This window comes from Zophobas morio, unplaced genomic scaffold (genome assembly GCF_036711695.1).
Source record: "Zophobas morio isolate AGI-343-1 ecotype UQ-CSIRO unplaced genomic scaffold, CSIRO_AGI_Zmor_V1 ptg000478l, whole genome shotgun sequence".
Classification (NCBI taxonomy): domain Eukaryota; kingdom Metazoa; phylum Arthropoda; class Insecta; order Coleoptera; family Tenebrionidae; genus Zophobas; species Zophobas morio.
In genome coordinates, this window is record NW_026972581.1 from 192809 (window position 1) to 212330 (window position 19522).

The 19522-nt window shown below is 25.8% G+C and overlaps 2 protein-coding genes across 2 annotated transcripts; both read left to right on the top strand.

The window, feature by feature from the left end:
• Nucleotides 1-2603: 2603 nt before the first annotated feature.
• LOC135121031 (serine/threonine-protein kinase 4-like) lies at nt 2604-13487 on the top strand. Its single transcript, XM_064045340.1, has 13 exons — nt 2604-2677; nt 2736-2857; nt 2953-3026; nt 5139-5247; nt 5706-5795; nt 7025-7197; nt 8099-8260; nt 9223-9327; nt 10114-10161; nt 10284-10421; nt 11234-11414; nt 12163-12194; nt 13317-13487. Exons 1-13 carry the CDS (start codon nt 2604-2606, stop codon nt 13485-13487), a joined length of 1479 nt encoding a protein of 492 aa, XP_063901410.1.
• Nucleotides 13488-14519: 1032 nt separating this feature from the next.
• On the top strand, nt 14520-15330 carry LOC135121011 (uncharacterized). The gene is made up of 4 exons (XM_064045326.1): nt 14520-14546; nt 14605-14929; nt 14993-15209; nt 15262-15330. Coding segments are annotated over exons 1-4 (612 nt in total). The 5' UTR covers nt 14520-14545.
• Nucleotides 15331-19522: the final 4192 nt, after the last annotated feature.

The following is a 19522-nucleotide window of genomic DNA, read 5'->3' on the forward strand; positions in this document are numbered from 1 at the left end:
TCAAAAATTATTTAGCGCAATTTATAACGTGGCGAAAATTAGAATAGCATATATAAAGCTTCTACTTATAAAAAAGGGACTTATAACTCTTTAAGAGCAAAAGAATATGTGCAAAGAGGAAAAAATTGTAGTTAAAAGAGTTTATTGAATTTCTTATCTTTTTTCTACTTGGTAAGGGTATGTTAGAATATACTTTTTTCTAATCAATGTATGATTAATGTTTAAGCAAAGTCACTTTAGTGTATACCTGAAAACAAGAAAATTACTATAATTTTATTTTCACTCGTTGACAGTAGGAAGTGTAAATCTATTATGCTATATTCTGTGCATGAACGCAAAACATTTCTTCAAAGAGGAAATTTTTTTAATTTAACTAAGTAATAAGTAAGCACCCCTATAATAAAAAAATAAATAAGCATATGTAAGTACATTATGCTTCTACTTGATACAAGCAAAAAAATCGGTAAAGTAATTTTATAGAGCGTCGCTGTCGTCCGTTTTTTAAATTTTTACAAAGACGTTTTTAATATATTTCTGACTCATTCTAATTACGATACTGCCTAGAAGTTATTATATATATTTATTTCTATTGGCCTTAGGTTCTGGCTGACTTTCTAAGTAGCTTATCATGTCCTTCTACTAGGTATTTCTCACATCGGGTATATAGCCGTCTCTCTCGAGGATATGCTAACCCTCATACAATTTACATAAGTGCGCTGCTATAGGTAGTTACCCATTAGTAACTTACAACGGGCATTAACTTTAGCCTATAAGCTTCACAACTTGCTCTAAGACAATTTAGAGTTAGAGTTTTCTGCATTTACATTTAATATCCTTATTCAAGCTTTGCTTAACTTGAATTTTTCTTTTTTATATTTTGTTCAATAAATTCCAGATACAAAATAACATAAAGGAGGCAAGAATAATATGCTTATGACTTAAGCCTGCACCTGTAGCTTAAATTTCTTTGGCAAATTAATATAGTTGCGAACAGTGCGTTTTCTAAATTACCCACATTAGTTGTAATTGCGTTTTTTAGCATTTGAAGGTATCGAAGGCTTATCACTTTAAAAGAAGGGTCTGATTTTGTTACATTTTTGTAACTAAACGTCTTTTGCTTAGCTTTTATAGATACTAGTGCCATTTTCCTCTGTTTCTTGTTTCTAGGTGCTATTTTAAGCTTTTGGTTATGTTCTCGCTGTGCACAGTTTTAATTAAGCGGGTCTTAACTCCGCTCTTGTTTCAAGCACTCATTAGTTTTACTAAATTGTTTTTTGTTTTATATCTATCCCTAGCTCTCAAACCCTTGCAAATTCCATTAACTCACGATCTCCGGGTCGTGACAAAATACGGACGATTTAGTAGATTTGTAACTATAATAACCGATGATCCATGCTCTGTTATGTAATACGGCATGAGTACCAAAACAATTTTTTAAAACTTTTTTTTTAAAATTTAACTATTATGTGCAGAGTTTAAAACAAAATAAATAATACGGTTCAGAAATGTTTAAAAAAAAAAAGCTATTTTAGTTATAAACAAAAATCTAAAGTTAGAGTTAAAGGTTTAGATTTACTTCGACCAAAACCGTCTAACATATTTTAACTAATGAAATTAAAAAAAAGTTAAAGAGGAAATAAATTCTAAAATTTTTCGCAATATAAAATTTTAATTATATACCCTTTCTTTCAAACTAATACGTTTTCTTATTGGGTTCATCTTACCTGAAACTTTTTTATTACTATCACTTGCAAAAAAAAAGTCGCTAGCTAATGCAAAACTGGCTTCAACAGGATTAACCACCATTCCACCTAATTTTTATCGAACTGGTTCGTGTGTAAAAAAACTACTACAGTGCTGCCTAATTTAACTTTGGTTAGCTTAGTATTATGCACTATTTTAGTAAAATTTGTAGCTATCTCTTAAACCTTGTACTCGAATAACTAGCAAGGAGCAACTAGTGGGCTAACTGGTTTATGGTCTAATTAGGTAGCTAACTTTAAAAATAACTGTTGGGTCGGTGAAATTGAAGGGATGTAGACTGCTACCTAGATTTTACATTAAATTTAAAAATGTTACCATTATGCTAATTTGTCATAATACTTAAATCGAGACAATCGTGGCCTTGCAAACATATCGAACTCCTTACGCAAATATTAAATATTATGAAAGACTTGAGTATAGCGAAGGAGATTTAACAATTTAAATAGTTTTCTAATAAGTTTTAATAGATATTTCGAATGATTAATATTGATTAAACTTTAAATAACCGCATCAATGGGTACCACAATCAATCTTTATGTAATCCATGACCTTTTGTTGGTACAGCGTCTAACAGCATATGACAGGGGGCAAACTTTTTCCTTCAGTCGGTCATATTCCTTAAAGAGTGTGAGAACAGTTGTTGGGGTTGAATTTAACCGCTTTTTGCCGCTATACAAATATAAATGTTAATTTTAGTCGTACTGACTAGAAAATTTTATTTTAAAAGATAATCTAATTTTATTACTATTTTACAAACGCTTAGCTGCTTTTCTTGTGACTATTTTTTCCATACTTTTGCATGACCAATACTATGGTTGTACTTTTTTAAAAAGCTCGATATGCCTCAACTAAAACTTAATGAAGAAGACAACCCGAGCGAAGTTTTTGAGTTAATTTCAAAGCTTGGTGAAGGGCACGCCTCTATAGTTAACTTTTTTAAGAAATTGAACTCAATTACAAAGTTTATATAGGACTTATGGGCGTGTGTACAAAGGGTTACACAAACAGACCAAAACTATTCTAGCAATAAAGCAACTTCACTTGACTCCGTTAAATTTAGAGAAGGAGGTTGAAGATAAACTTAAAGAAATTGGTTTATATGTATATATTAGTATAAAAATTTAATTCTCGTTTTGATTTACACTAAGGTACGTAACATACTATAAAATATGATTTATATCCCAATAGCCGTCATGCGACAACTTAAAAATGAATTTATCGTACAATATTATGGGAGTTACTACCACGATAACTTGCTTTGGGTAAATTTGTAGAATTTTTATAGCTTTATTAACTGTTTCGTAGTTGAAGTTTTAAATTAGATTTATTCAGAATTTAATATTTTTAATTAAAATTTAAGAAATTTGCAAGTCTTTGTTTCAATGTTTCTTAACATTTTTACTTACTGGTGTAAATTTAAATTAGAAATTATTAAGCTTATAAAGACGATGTAATTAATTTGACTAAAGCTTGATAGTAAAACTTTAGGCCTTTAGCTTGTACTTTTTGGATTTTATTTAAATTGTACAACAAAAGTATTGTAAGAGAAATTTTTTAATTAAAGCATTGAAATAATTTTTAATTTTTTTAATTTTATAATACTTTCCTACACTCTTGTTAAATTTTAAATTATACCATTCAATTGAACTTTTAACAAAAAACAAAACTGTAATTCTCTTTCTTACTTTAGAATTGTTTATTATATAATATTTCTAATTAACCTCCTTTTTATTTTTATTAAGTTTTAACAAGTTTCTTTAAAAAATTATTTAATTCTTTTTTTTTTTGTATTTCAGTTAAATTTTTCTAGTGCAACTCAAAATAATTTTTTACTTTTATAAAAAAGTGGACATATAAAACTTGTTTTTATGATGGGCTTAAGAGGAAATAATATAAACTTAAGTAAAAGTGATATTATTATTGATATTTTATTATATATTAATATATTCTCTTGCTACTTTATATTATAATTTAATATAAATAATTTCTAAATTATTACTATTATAATAAAATTTTAAATTAATTTTGCATACGTGTAGGCATTTTTAAAAATTTATTATATATGAAGAAAAAAAAAATATATTTTATACTAAGTTACTCAAGTTAAGTCTTTCACTAAATTTTTTTAATAAAGTTTAAAGTAATATTTTTACAATAAAGTTTAAAGTAATATTTTTATTATATTCAAATTATGAAATCTTTAAATTTTTTAAATAACTTTAAAATTCATAATTTTTTGAAATATTTTTGGTAGCTTACATTTTTTTTAATACAAAGTATTGGATCACTTTTGAACATGTTACATAATTTTTTTTTAACTTTCATAAAATTTTGAAAAAAATTATTTTCTATAAATTTATTAGAAAAAATTTTAATTTTTATTCTTTTTTTTTGTTTAAATCTAAAACTTAGAAAAAAAAATTTAATAAAAAAATATTTGTTGATTTTTAGACTCTTGCACTTTATATAGTTTATATAAACTTCTATAAAATTTTTAAGAAAAAATCAATTTATTATTATGAAAATTACTTATATTAAAAAAACTCGAGAAAGAATATATGTTATTTACAAATCTATGAATTGAACTCAAAGAGTTTTAACTAACTTTTATAATGGCCTTTTACGCCAACATATAAATAGATTATAATTTTTTATAAAACTTTATTACTTATTTATTACTATTAACATTATGAAGAGAGATTTTTATTTGTTATTTTTATTAATTTTTTCTTATACTTTATTTAAATACAACTTCTTAATTCTCATTATTTTATTTTAGAATTGCTCCCCAGTACAAATATTAAATTTTATACTTAATTTGTTTATAGTATTTAATAACTTTTCATTTACTTATTGTTATTAAACTAATTATTTTATATTTTCTTATTTTTAATTACTATTAAATTTTACTACTAGCGAAAATGAGGTTAATGGCTATTAAAAATTTTATACTATTATAAAATTATTTTTAAAATTATATAGTTTATTTATTTTTCGATTTTTATTTTTATTACTTATTGTTTCCATATTTCGCCAACAAGCAAAAAATAAATTCCTTTTTTTATTTATTATCAATAAATTTTAATTATTGTTTTATTATTTAATTTTACTAATTTTATATTCGCCTCACATGCGAAGATACACTAAGACTATTACTATTATTAATTTTTATATCATTAAAAAATATTTAATTCACTTTTATTATATTTTTTTAATTATTTAAATATACTTATATTAATTATTATTTTTATAAATTAATTTATGTTTAGTGTTTACAAGTTTAACTTTTTATCTCTCACTTCTTGCTAATTTTGCCTACGAGCAAAAAATAAATTATATATATATATACCTTTTTACATCCTGTTTATTGGCAGCTCGTGATGGAGTATTGCAGCGCTGGAAGTGTCAGCGATGTTATGCGCATGCGCAAGCGGGTCCTAAGCGAGCTGGAGATTCAAGCTATTGTTCATTATTCTTTATTAGGTTTATTATAATATTATTACTCCTTATTTTTTTATTTTTTTGTTAGACTATTTATTTATCGTTTATTTATACATTACTTATTTATTAAAGTTTTTTCCGACTTATTCTTTATATTATCTAGCATTTTCATAGATAACTTTACTTGATTACGTTATTATGGTATGTAGCATTTATTTTATTTTTTTTGTTTCATTTATTCTTATTTTAGTTTCTCATTAATTTTTTTATTAATTTATTTTCTTTACCCTAGCTTTTCTGTATTTTTTATAAAAATGTTTTAATATTTTTTTTAATTAATACTTTAGTGTTGCGGACAGTTGTGTTTTGAACATTCTATAGATTATTTAGTATTTTCTTTTTATTTTGTACTACTTTTTAAATTAACCCTATAATTTAAATTTCTACTAAAACTTTATTTATTTATAATTAGTTATTTCTCGTTTACTTATTTTTTTAAGGATTATCATATCTACATGAAAAGTTAAAAATACACAGAGACATAAAAGCATGCAATATACTGTTAACTGAAGAGGGAGTTAGCAAATTAGGTACTATTTTTACGTAGAAACCAGCTGTAAAAGTTGAAAAAATAAATTATATAATAATAATAACATTTTATATAAAGTCTCCATATACTAGGAGTAATTATATATAAAAATATTAAAATGTTATTTTACATAACTTGTATGGTAAGACTAATAAAAGACGAAAGCTTTTAAGGGAATTATAATAAAGTATACTGATTATTATAAACTATTAATTCTGGTTAACTAAAAAAAAATATATTTTAAACGAATTATTAGGGTATAAATAAACGTAGTTAAAAAAGAAAACTATATTATATTGCATTAAAATAAGTAAAATATTGTTAATAATTTTTCTAACTATAAAACGAAAACGAACTTTCAATTTTATGTTATTATTAAAGAATGTTAAACAAAATAATAAAATTAAATTATTTATTCAGAAGTGAGAAATTAGTAATAATAAATTTGAATAACGTTATTAAATTAGTTTTTACCCTATTTATAAAAATACATTATAGAAGTGAGTCTAAAACTATAATTTTTTTGTTATAAAATAATTAATATAAAATAGAAGACCAATAAAGCTATAATATAAAATTTATAACTAATTTATGCAATTTTTTTTAAAATTTTTTACTATTTTTAAATATTCAATATTTCTTTTTTTGTTATTATTAATATTCTTTATTTATATTTATCAAAGTTAACATTTTTTGTAGGCTTTTTTTAATAAAAGAGAAAAGCTGTTTTCTATAATACAACTTAAGTTTTTATTATTCGTTTAAAAATTAATTTAAATTTTTACTATTTTGCTAGGTTATCGTCCATTTTATAAATAATTAGAATCTTTTTTATAATTACTGATAATAATATAGTAACAAACTTTGTTGCTATTATTTAAAAATTAAAAGTATGTTAATTATAATAATATCAGACGTATTAAAAATAACTTTTTTTTAGTATTTTTCTTTTCGCTTTTAAGCACTTTTTTACGAATAATGTCTTTACTTATTACTAAATAAAATTTATACTTCCCAATTATATATTTTACTTGTATTAATAATTCATAAGAACTTATAATCACTATATTTATATACTAACTTCTATATGCGGTAATATAATTTTATTTTTATTGTTTGACTTATAATTTTTTTATTACTAGTTAGGGGTTTTATTGTTTATATTAGTTATTATTAATTAATTTCAAGTTTAATGAAATTTTGGTGACTATATATATTTTTTATTATTAGCGGACTTTGGCGTGACTGGAGAATTAAAGGACGCCACATGCAAGCGCACGACTGTTGTTGGAACTCCTTATTGGATGGCACCAGAAGTTTTTCAGGAATTGGGATACGACCATAAGGCGGATATCTGGTCACTGGGAATTACTTGCATCGAAATGGCGGAGGGCCGCCCTCCTGTTATTATATTGTTTAAATAATATGAATATTTTTATATTTTTAACTACCAGTTGTTACTAGAAATGTTATTTATTTTTTTTTTGTTATATTTTTAAATATTATCGATAAGATGTGTAGAAATTTTTCTATCCTAATATTTTGGCATTCAGAAAGTATCCTATCATTTATAATAACGTAAATAAATTATAACTTTTTATTAAAGTAAAATAAGTAGTAAATGAAAAAGTTGTTTTATATCCATTTATTGTAAATTAAAGACGTAATTTTTTATTTTTTCTAAATAAAATAATAAAAGTTAATATTTTTTGTTTTTTTTCTTCTATTATATTATAATTAGTTGTTGACTTTACTACATTAAGAAAATTTATGAATTAAAATTATAATAAATTCTTTTTTATATATTCTTTTTCACACACTCAATATCCTTTTATTACAGTTAGGAAAATATATAAATATTTAGTTACCAATTTCTTATTATTTCGTATACAAGTAAACTTTTTTTTAATACTTTCAAATTTGTATACATTAAACCTTTGAATTTTTTAAATTATCTTGGAATTTTTGACTTTTTTTGTTTCATTAACTGAAAACTATATATAGTAAAGCATTAATTTTTCCGAGTATTGTTTTTTTCCTTCTAAATATTGAAAGAATATTATATGTTACAATTAACTCATTTGTATTAAATATTGAAACTCTACATGAAATTTTACATATTAGGAAAGAATATAAAGAATTTTTTTATTATAAGTAAAGAATTAATTTTTAGTTTTAAGATGTTATAAATGTTTGTTAATAGTATAAAAGATTTGTACTTTACAATAATTTATTGACATATATTGTTAATAAATGATCTCTTTTTACAGATAATTTCTTTAAAAAAAATTTTTTTCTTTAAAGTTTTCCGAGTTCCATCCTGTTCGCGCGATGTTTATTATCCCCTCGAAGCCTCCTTCTACACTTCAGAACAAAGAAAAATTTTCAAAAGAGTTTAATGATTTTATTGCAAGATGCTTAAAAAAGATACCATCTGATCGTCCCGATGCTAAGGACTTACTAGAAGTAATAAAAAACTAATGATATTATTAATAATATTAATAATATTAATATTTATAATATTTTAACAAAAATATTTGCATTGATACAATTGTGACTGTGTTTTGATTTAACTTTGTTTCATAATTGCAATCATTTATATTTACTCTAACTTTACCCACCATTTGAAATTCTAATATAATGCAGTTTTTGTCAAAGTTTATCAATGTAAATATTTATATTATAGAAGAAATTAATGAACTTTACATAAATATAGTGATATTATTTAAACAATTTTTTAAATATTTATATATTATTTAATGAGGGATAGACTTAGTAGGGCTTTTACATAACAATTTTTTTTAATGAATACACCCCCAAAAGTTTTTTGTGACCAATTTATATTATAAAGATACAAATATGTTTATTTTTGAGATAATAAGATTATTAGTATTTTTGAATAATATATAATGTATAGTCGAATATAAGTTTTTCTGTAATAAGAGAAATGGTGAATAGTAAAATTAATTAAATTCCTAAAAAATGATATTATAAATAAAACGCATGTTTAGTATATCTTATTATTTATAAAAGCTATTAATGTTTATTACAAAAAGGTAGTATAAATATTTATTTTCATTAATAATTAAAAAAGTTAATTGAAACTAGTCATTAAATATATTAATAACCGTAGAATTTAGAATAATTTTGTTTACTAAGTTTTTTACAAAAGAAACAAATGTTTAATTATTAGGAGCTTTTACGTATTAATTAATATTGTCATAGTTTGGAAAACTTATGTGTAAAGTTAAAAAAAAAAATTAAGTTTTTAAGTAGTTATGATAAAAAAAACTGAATTTTTTTTTGAGATCTGAATAAAATATGTAATAATTATAATGAAGGCGAATTAGTGTGAATAACTGCATTATAAAAAGCATTTAATTTTTTCTTTTGAAAAAATATTCTGATTATTACGATTTTTTTTATAGGACCCATTTCTTCATAATCTTAATTTGAACGTGCTAATTGAAACTTCGCGAGAAGCCATGATACTTTTAGAAAGTAAAGGAAGTTATCTTAGCAGTGATGAATGTGTAGGTAGTTTGTTTAAAGACCATATGATATTATTTATAAGTTAATAATAATCTCTCAGTATATAACTGCGATAATACGAAATAATTACATTATTATTATGTTTTAGAGCTTAAAAAAACATTAAGTATAAGTTGATTTACAAGTTAAATTATTATTTTAACGATTTTTAAAATATTTTTTATGAAAATTATTTACATTATTTTTTTCACTCTCGTTAAGTGCTTATGCCTGTTTTTATTATTATTATGAGTTTATCAGTACTTTGCTAATTATTATAGTATTAATACTTGTAGTATTTTTAAGTTTACAATCGAATAAAAACTTAATTAAGTATGAAAAGTAAAAAAGATTAAAAACCAATAATTACTATAATTGGGAATATATATTTAAATGTATATAAGTAAATTATTACTTTTTCTTAAAATAAAATAGTTCATTTAATAATACTTTTCTTTAAGCTTTTAGCAGTCTTTGGAGTCTATTATTAATTATATAAGTACTATTCTGAACTTTTTATATGTTTTAGTATTTATTACATAATAACAAGAGGCTTTAAAGAAAGTATAGCTTTCATGGTAGATAACAATAACAAAACTTACATGTTTATTTCTACTAAATTTCTTTTACTATTATATTATTGGTTTAAAATTAATTTTTTTTATATAACTGCTATTTTATTAATTTTATTTAGTCTATTTTTAAAAAAAATTTTATAAAGGTTATTCATTCAAATTACTTATTAGTTTTTTATACCAAAAAAAAATTTTAAAAATGCATTTATATAGAGCGAAAGTGAATATTCGGATAATTCAGAAACCATTCACAAGAAAAGCGTAAATATATAATTATAATAAATGTAACTTTATAATATCAGTGTTATAGTTTTATTGGAATTTAATATATAATATATGTGTTATATACGAAACGGCTTTCACCAAAATTTTTATATTATAAGCTTTCCGAATCGTTGGACGACTTGGACGCCGGCACCTTTGTTCTCAATACCGATTCGTTAAAACCCGCCGAAAATTTTACAAGGGCAAAATCTTTTTCTATAAATGGAGATGAAGACTACGAATCCTACGAGACAATGGCATACTATTATATAAGAAACTTTTAGAAATATCCTAATTTATATAAATTATTATTATTCTTGATATTGATATTTTGAATACTGTAATAATGTATAATTTCACTAATTTTGTTCATTAGTATTACAAGATTATTAATTATCGTTGATCCATCTTCTAATACTAAATTTAGTGCGTCTTTAGTATGATTAGCACTTTTTTAAAGAGTTGCTAATTTTGTAGGAGTTTATTAATAATATTATCTGTACGAACGAAAGTAACCTAAAAAAGTTTTAATATTAGTTGTAAGAAAAAATTATCCTGCAATAACTTGAAATATAATTATAATTGATAAGAAGTTACATTTGAGTGTTTTAAGCGCATTATTATCATTTTATAGAATTTTATGTTATAATCTAGTTTTTATATTATTTTTTGTTTTTTTTAAACTTTTATTAAATATGATAAATTTTATATTTATTAATCTAATATAAATTTATTTACTAAATATTTTTTGGCACTGTTCTTGTTCTTTTAGTAAATTATATATAATTTTAGATAAAATTTATTTTAATTTAACTTTTCTGCTTTAAATATTAATTATAATATCTTAATCTTGTCTAAATATTATTTTTTAGTACATGAACTTTTACGATTAATAGAAACATTAAAAGGAAAGATTATTCCTAATATAATAATAATGATAACTATAAAATATAAATAATAGAGTATTATTAACAGGACTATTTAAGGCAAAAATAAAATTTACTTATAGCAATAATACTTAAAGTAAATATTGCAATTAATTATAATAAATAATGCCAACTTCTTATAGGTGATTAACCGTAGAGACTCCGGTTCCTCGCTTGAAACTGCTACGATTGTACAAAAAAATAATACAATTGTTAATAAAGAAGAGCGCTTGAGCGACGTGCAAAAGTTGCAAAGGAAGCAACAGGAGTATATGGCAGAAATTTCACGGGATATTCCACGTAGTTCCAAGTCCCTCACAGATGGTTGGATTTTTTTTTTAAATAAAATTTTATTTTTTTAAAATAAAACTGAGAGCGAGTATAATTCTAATTAATAAGAACATTAAATTATCAAAGCAGTAGATTTAATACGCAGAAGAATATATAAGTTACTATAAATATTATTATTAAAAAGTAACTGGGTAATTCGTTACTAAATACTTGAACTCTTTATTGTATAAAAATTGGCCGATCCTTTTGTTATTATTTAAAATTTATATATAATAAAAACATGAGTAATGGACCTAAAAAAACTAGCTTAAATTATATACCAGTCAACTTATAAAAATAGGGAGAAAAATAAATGATCTTTTAATAAATAATAATTTGAACTAAATAATAAATTTAGAAAAATACAATTTTTAATAAATAAATAAAAAATAGTGGAATATAAAAAATGCAAAATAATAAATTGGTTAATCAGTTTTAAGTTAGAACTTTAAAAAATGTTGGAAAGACTAATAATCTTAATAATATTAATAATGAAACCAAACAATATATTTGTTTAAGTTTCAGATATTTAATCATAACAAAAAGTTAAGATAAACCTGCAGTTTTACTTTACTAACTTACATTTTTTTAAAAAACTTCTAAAAAATTAATTTTATTTAAATGAAATGAAAGTTATTAGTAGTACTTATAATAAAGTTACTGATCACTTATGTAAACAATTTAAAATTTATATAATTTCTTTCTAATTTTATTTGCCTCAAATAATACTGCTGTTAATAAGGTGAAGATGACGTCTTTTGTCCATTGGAAGAAGTAGTTTTTTTTAACTTTACTAAACTGTTTATATATAATTTTAGTTTACATACAAATTTATCTTATTCATTTTTTCTTTGTTATTTATAAAAATTTAGACATAACATTTTTGGGTTTTTTATCATTTTTATATAATTATAATAGTTTTTATAAGTGATTATTATTTTTTATATAAAGTTTTATTTTCTATGTACTTTTGCTATTATAGTAAAATATTTGATCCCTTTTTCTTAATTTTAGTATTTTTACGTTAAGTTTCTCTAACATTAATATTAATAATTTACTTGCACGGATTATACTAATATTTTTATTATTATTATAATTTTAAATATAGTAATAATAAACTCACTAGAGGATTTATTTTTAAAGTTATATCATTAATAAAGTTTATAAAAATGTTGAAAAGAATTCTGCGGTGCATTTAAAATATTGTTATTCATAGTAATATAATTTATTAGTATTATAAAGCATAATTTTTTTTAGTAGTTTACAAAAAAGTTCTACCTAGAATAATTTTATTTCGAAACTTTTTTATTTACGAACTTATTTTTTTATAATTATTAAACACAAACTTTAAAGTCTTTAACGCATATTTATCGTGTTAAATAAAGTCTCAAAAAAACAATATTTATATCAAAATAATTATCTACTTAATATTATAAACAAAAATAGTAAACTTTATAATTTCACATATTATTAAAAACTTTAATGTTTTTAAAAAAAATTTATTTGTGTTGCTGTATTCTTTTTTAATTATAAGCTTTTCGTAATATTTTTTTATATAACTTAATAAAAATTTTTAGCAACTTTTACTTGTGTTTTGGTAGAGTTCACCGCGTTTAATTTATAATTACTTGGATTTTCTTAGTACTGGACATCATACTTTCATAGTGAAGTTTAAATTTATTTATTTAATATTTCTTCGTATCAATAATATTATAACTTTTAAAAAACTTCATAACGTATTTCAAAAAACAGAATGCCAAATGTTCAGTGAGTTTTTATAAATTTTTTTATTTAAATAATTAAATTCATTATGTATTCCACAGTTTCCTAATTATTTCTTACCTCTCATTATATATTAAAGCCCTTATTTTTTCAAATTTAAATATATTTATTTAGCTGCAAAAATTAAGTTTAGAAGCCTTAAAATTTAAGCTTTACTCTCTCTGCGCACATCGTGATAAAGAGTTAACGCTTTTAAAAAAGAAATACGAACTTGAAAGGGTTGCAATCATGACGACCATTCAAAGAAGGCAAAAAACCGATCAAAAAGAAAAAGATTCAAAATAGTTATTAATAAAATAATTTAAAGAAAATTCAGTTATATTGTTTTAAAAAAAGGAAGTGTTTATTAAATAATCAAATTTTTTTAGTATTATTGCAAAGTTATTAGAAATGATGCTCAATAAGAACACGTGAACTCAACAGTCGAAAAAGCAAGCAAAAATTGAACAAATATTTTTAAAAAACAAGTAATAATTTTTTTAATAACTATCAACTGTGTTTTTGCGAATCAGTTGTATAATATTTTATACCTGAACAACTACTTTATCAGTGTTCGTTAAGGTAATATATATAATATTATATACAGTATTAACAACAAAATTTTAAATTCTTCAGTTTTACTTTAACAAAGCAAAATCTCTCTTTTACACAAAAATTTCATCTATTACTTGAGCTTTGCCTAAAGTTATAATAGTGTAAGAGCTATTAAATCAATATAAACCACAAGAAAATTATATATTTTTATTTAAATAAGTATTAAAAGGTAAATGAAAATTGTGCCTTGAAAGTTTTTCTTAATAAAAAACAGTGTGCAAGTAAATCATACATAATTTTAGATTTTATATACTTCAAAAAAGAAACTACAACTTTCAAAAACCAAAAAACTAAAGCGACTTAGTATAATGGAAAAGAAAAGTGTAAGCCTCCATACGTAGACCGAAATAAAAATTAAAGAGCACAAATAACTATATGAAGCGTTGCATATACGTAAATATTAAAGAAAAGATGGGCTCTCACAAAGAAACTTCCATTTTTTAGAACTTATTTAGATAAATAAAGTGAGGGGAACAGCTCTCATAAAAGGAGATAAACATGGAAACCACGACAAAAATAATATATCTTAATAATAAAATAATTTTAATAAAAAGAAAAAAACAGACGCAGTGAAAAAACTAACGACGACTTAAAAAGTCAGAACTTAAATAGAACAGGGAAACAGGTCCTACCGTAAAGCAAAGAAAAATACATCACGTGTATCACCATAATTTTTTAAATTAAAAAAAAAAATCAGATTTCTTGCCCACGTCCACTCTTTTCGAGAATTTCACTTTTCTAGTAAAAAGAGTTACCGCTTTTTCTGTTACTAATTACATTATTAATTTCTATTAAATTTTTTTTTTAGTGACCACTTTTGAAGAGCAAAGCCAGTATTTAGAACCTAGTGAAATCAAATTATTTCAGAGATGGGATATTAACGAAGTGGAGGTGGGAGATCTCTCGTTACAAGATTATTTAGTTCCTAGTAAAAAGTGTGCAGTTTTCTTCCCGCACACTGCTGGTCGTTACGCGGTGAAACGGTTTCGCAAAACGCAATGCCCCATCGTTGAGCGTTTATTAAACGCTCTTATGATGCACGGACGCAATAATGGTAAAAAGTTAATGGCTTGTAGAATTGTCAAGCACGCTTTTGAAATAATTTATTTACTTACGGGAAAAAATCCTCTTCAGTGAGTTACCTTAAATTTTCTCTCCTTTTTTTTATTTACTTTTTTGCTTGCGTGTTTCCACAGGATTTTGATTCACGCCATAATTGCCTCTGGTTGTCGCGAAGATTCGACACGCATCGGTTCTGCTGGAACTGTACGCCGCCAAGCCGTGGATGTTTCCCCGTTGCGCCGTGTAAATCAAGCACTATACTTGCTTACTTCGGGAGCTCGTTTAGCTGCTTTTCGTAATATGAAAACGATAGCCGAATGCCTGGCCGACGAGCTTATTAACGCTGCGAAGGTTTTTAATAATTTTTGTTGGGTTTTTAATTAAATAAATTTTTTTTTTATAGGGGTCCTCTAATAGTTACGCCATTAAAAAGAAAGATGAATTAGAGCGTGTGGCTATGTCTAATCGATAATTTAGATTATTATTAAATAAATTATTTTGGAGTAAAAAAAATTTCTACTTTTGTTAAGAGCACTTTTTTATTGAACATGTTTTTATAGGCTGGAATTACGTTGCCATATATTAATTATTTATATGCATAAATTTTAAGTTTAATCTAGATTATTTCTGTATATAAAAAATACAATAGATTAATTATAATAAAACCATTAATGATTAAATCTTCATAAGTACAAAAACAATTTAATAAGTCAGTCATATAGTCATTGCGCACAACCACGGCGAGTTAGATAACACACGCAGCAGTTTATTTTTGTCCCTCTGAAGCGAGGAGCGCTATTGCCGATAAGGCGCAGGTTTAGACAGGTGCATAATTCACGATCGGCCGAATGCACAACGCATATAGCCTTCGCTTATCTCGTAAAGAAAGTCTATTTTTTCTGCACAATAGAGGATACAGCATTTGAGCGTTTGCCTTGATCTTTTTCACCACGAAATTTCCATGCCGCTGAAAGTCTATGATGTCGACAGCACAAGGCGTTCCCTTGTTATAAGAAGGCCTTGCTTTTTGCTACTTTAAAGGAAAGTCCAGTTAGCGAGTGCGTCGAGCTAAAGTAATTTGTGCTGTCGTAGTAATGGGTGACCTTGATGTTGGACGAATTATGACATCGGCGTCAAGGTCGACCCGCGTAGGAGGGCGGACTAACAGAGGCATATCGCTCGTATAGAGGGTGGTCAGCAGGGGTGATAGAAGAGTGTCTTCCGGGACTCCCGCTTCGAGTTGGCGAGGCGGCGATAGCATAGCGCCACTCGCACGCTGAAGTCCCGAAAGTTTAGGTACGGCTTGAGCGCATCTCGAAGGATGCCCAAATCGTGAATTTGGCTTCGATACCTTATTAAAATGTTTTCATGCCTTTTATTGTAAGTGCACACTTCATAGCAGGGTGAAAAATTTAACAGTAAAACGTGTTCCGCCTCCTCCTCTTCCTAGTTTATGACTCGCTTTACACGTTTCCACAAGTCACCTTCGACCTCCCTACCATTAGATACCGAAAAAGGAACCCGCTTCGTTGAGTATAAACTGTAAATTACGCCCACAATTCTTAATACTAGCATGATTATTCATAAATATTACCTGTCGCTTAGCTCTTTTCTGATATACCAATGCAGGCCATTAACGCCTGTTCATTTTTAACAAGATCATTACCACTTAGATAAGGCGCCGAAGCAGTCAGATTAGTGCGTTGTCGTATAGCTATCTAAAAGGTGGGAATGCCCTCTTGAGTAATTCGGTTATTTTCTTTAATAAGCAAAATACCGAGAGAGCTTTTTCCGTGACCTTCCTTTACCAGGGTCGTCAAGAGATCCAGCGCACAGTTCTCTTGACTTTTGATAGTGAAATGCCATACATTTACTTAATGGTTTATACATTTGCATTAGAAATAAGGTGATATATCCATACTTTCCTATACCGCAAGTTTGCTTCGTTCATCAAGGCAAAAAGCACAAACTTTACCTCACAAAAGTTACCACCCTTATCTAAGTACAGTGTAAGGCGCATAAGCTGTACTTTATTTGCAATACTATATCTGGTATACATTTTGGTTTGGAAACTTATCACTATTTAAGCCCCCTTAGATCTTAATTTTAAAGTTAACAGCAAGTAAGCCATACACTACGTGTTACATGTTGTATGGTAAACTACGTGTAGTAGGGGTACATCGTTTTTTCTTTTAGTCAATGATTACTTAAATTGCTCCTAGTTATAACAGGTTAAATAAGTTCTATTCGTTTAAATTTAAAAGTAGGTTAAGTTAGTATTTTTCGTTATGAAGCAATGTTTTAAAAGGTTTTTGTTAAAATTTTAAGACTATTTATGCTTATAAATTAACAGTTTAACAGCTTATTTGTTTAAGGGCCGTTATGTTTTAATCACCGTTTAAAATAATATAAAACAGTCAAAATAAGCTATTAAGTAACACAGCACAATTTCAAAAACTTCTCACCTTTATTTATTTATTTGCTACAGTCGTATTACGTAAAATAACTTAAACTGCTTAACCTATATACCCGTAGATGAGAGGTTCAGAAGGATTCTCTCCCTGCAAGGAGGTGGCTTTTAAAAGTCATTGCTAATTAAAAATGAACATCCAATTTAAATTACTTTATTAGGACTTTTTTCTCAGAATTTTAGAATCATGTGAGGAAGCCTTCAATGACTTTATAAATATTATATTAATAATATAGATACTATAACCAATATTATTACTATTTGTTCATCGCTATTAACATAATTATTTTTTAGTAAAAATTTGCATTTAAATTTATTATCGAACATTATCGAACATATTAAGATGTTTCTGCCGTTTATATTTGGGAAGTGAGAGGGACTACAATTAGGGGATTAGCTAGTAATCTATTATATGACTTTCAAATGTTTTTATGCAGACCTCAGCTAAGCTCTTATAAAAAAATTTAAAAAATGGTTTCAGTTCGCATTCACGATATAATTGGAAGAGATTTATATACCAAGGAGCTCCTGTAGACATTCTTAAAAACTTATTTTGCATAAGTTGCGGTCTCCCTATGTTGAGGCCAGGGAAGAGCCCAAGCTACTGACGCATAACTCCTCACCGTCTTGAAATAGCTTTATAAATAAATAATTTTTTATCAAGGTTAAGGATACTTTTGCATATAAGCGGACATAAAGCATGTGTAATATTTCTAATTTTTTTAACCAAATGTCAATATGGTTCCATCTATTTAAGTTTGTTTCTATAATACTACCGAGGGTTGACTTAGTTATTTCCAGGAGAGGGGAATCATAAAAAAGAAATGAGTCTTGTAGTACTCTTTTCTTTCTTTTCTTTGAGATAAGAATGGAGTGGCTCTTTAAAGGATTAACGGTTACTTTGCACGTTGTTAACCAATCTTCAAATAAGTTAAAGTAGGATTGCGTGTATTTAATTAAAAGAAGGGGAGATTTTGAGCTGCTGTAGATAACAGTGTCATCGGCATATAACGCCAAGGAAGTTTGGGAGGTATATCAGACATGTATAATGAGAATAAAATAGGAGACAATAAAGATCCCGGAGGGACCCCAGCGTTAAGTAGTTTATAATCTAATACAGTTCCTACATGGGCCATGAAGGATCTACTGCTAAGGTATGATTTTATACACTATCGTTAATAATTGTTTCTATGCCTTAAATTTTTTCGTAAAAATCCTATTCTTTAATTAATAATTGGTTATATTGATCCCTTATATAAGTTTAGATTGAGATCTATTTAATGTAGTTTGTATTAGAGGAAATGCTTTCTTATTTTAGTCTTTAACGCTTTTTGAAGTTTAAGAATGCTTTGAACGATTTTGCTCGTGACCCCTTTTAGTGCAAAATAGTTTAAATCTTTATATGAAATTTTCATGATCACTCCACCATAGGAGGTTTTTTTAGTGTTTGAGTGACTATAAAGGATACTTTATTTAGAGACCTTAATTTAATAATGCGGAAACTTTCAATCGATAAAGAAAATGATGTAAACTGTCTTTTCGATCAAGGCAAGCCTTATACTAAGGTCGCTCATGAATGTGGTGTCAGTAAGGCCAAGATATCCGGATCAAACCCCAATATGATCCGAATCGTCCTCGCAATTAACCTGGGCGTCCAAATATCATGGAAAATCGGGATATAGCTCGACTTGTACGACAAGTGACATTGGGTGCAATTGAATCTGCACAGAAAGCTTCAAAAAATCATATAAACAACATTATATAGACCAATTTCAAGGTCGACTGTACGAGAGCATTGCATTCTGCTGGTTTCCATGCGAAAAAAAAAGTTAAACCCATTTGACAACCGTCGCAAGCGACTAAGATGAGTTTGCGAAGAAGTACGAAAATTTGGTCCAATTCTGACAGGGAAAAAAGTAATTTCTTCAGACGAGACCAAGTTCAATCGATATGGTTCGGATGGTATCGGCGGTGCTGGAAGAGATCGGGCGATAATCGAATACTTGATCGCCAGATGGTCCAAACGTACAAACATGTGGGAGAATCGATTATGATTTGGTCCTGTTAACATATAAGGGATCCGGATAATTGTAAAAGGTGACAGCATCATGCAAGCGCGCATCTAGACATTATTAAGAAAGATCTACCCGGAACATGCGATAGGTACGGCATTGGTGAAATGGTTTTTCAGAAG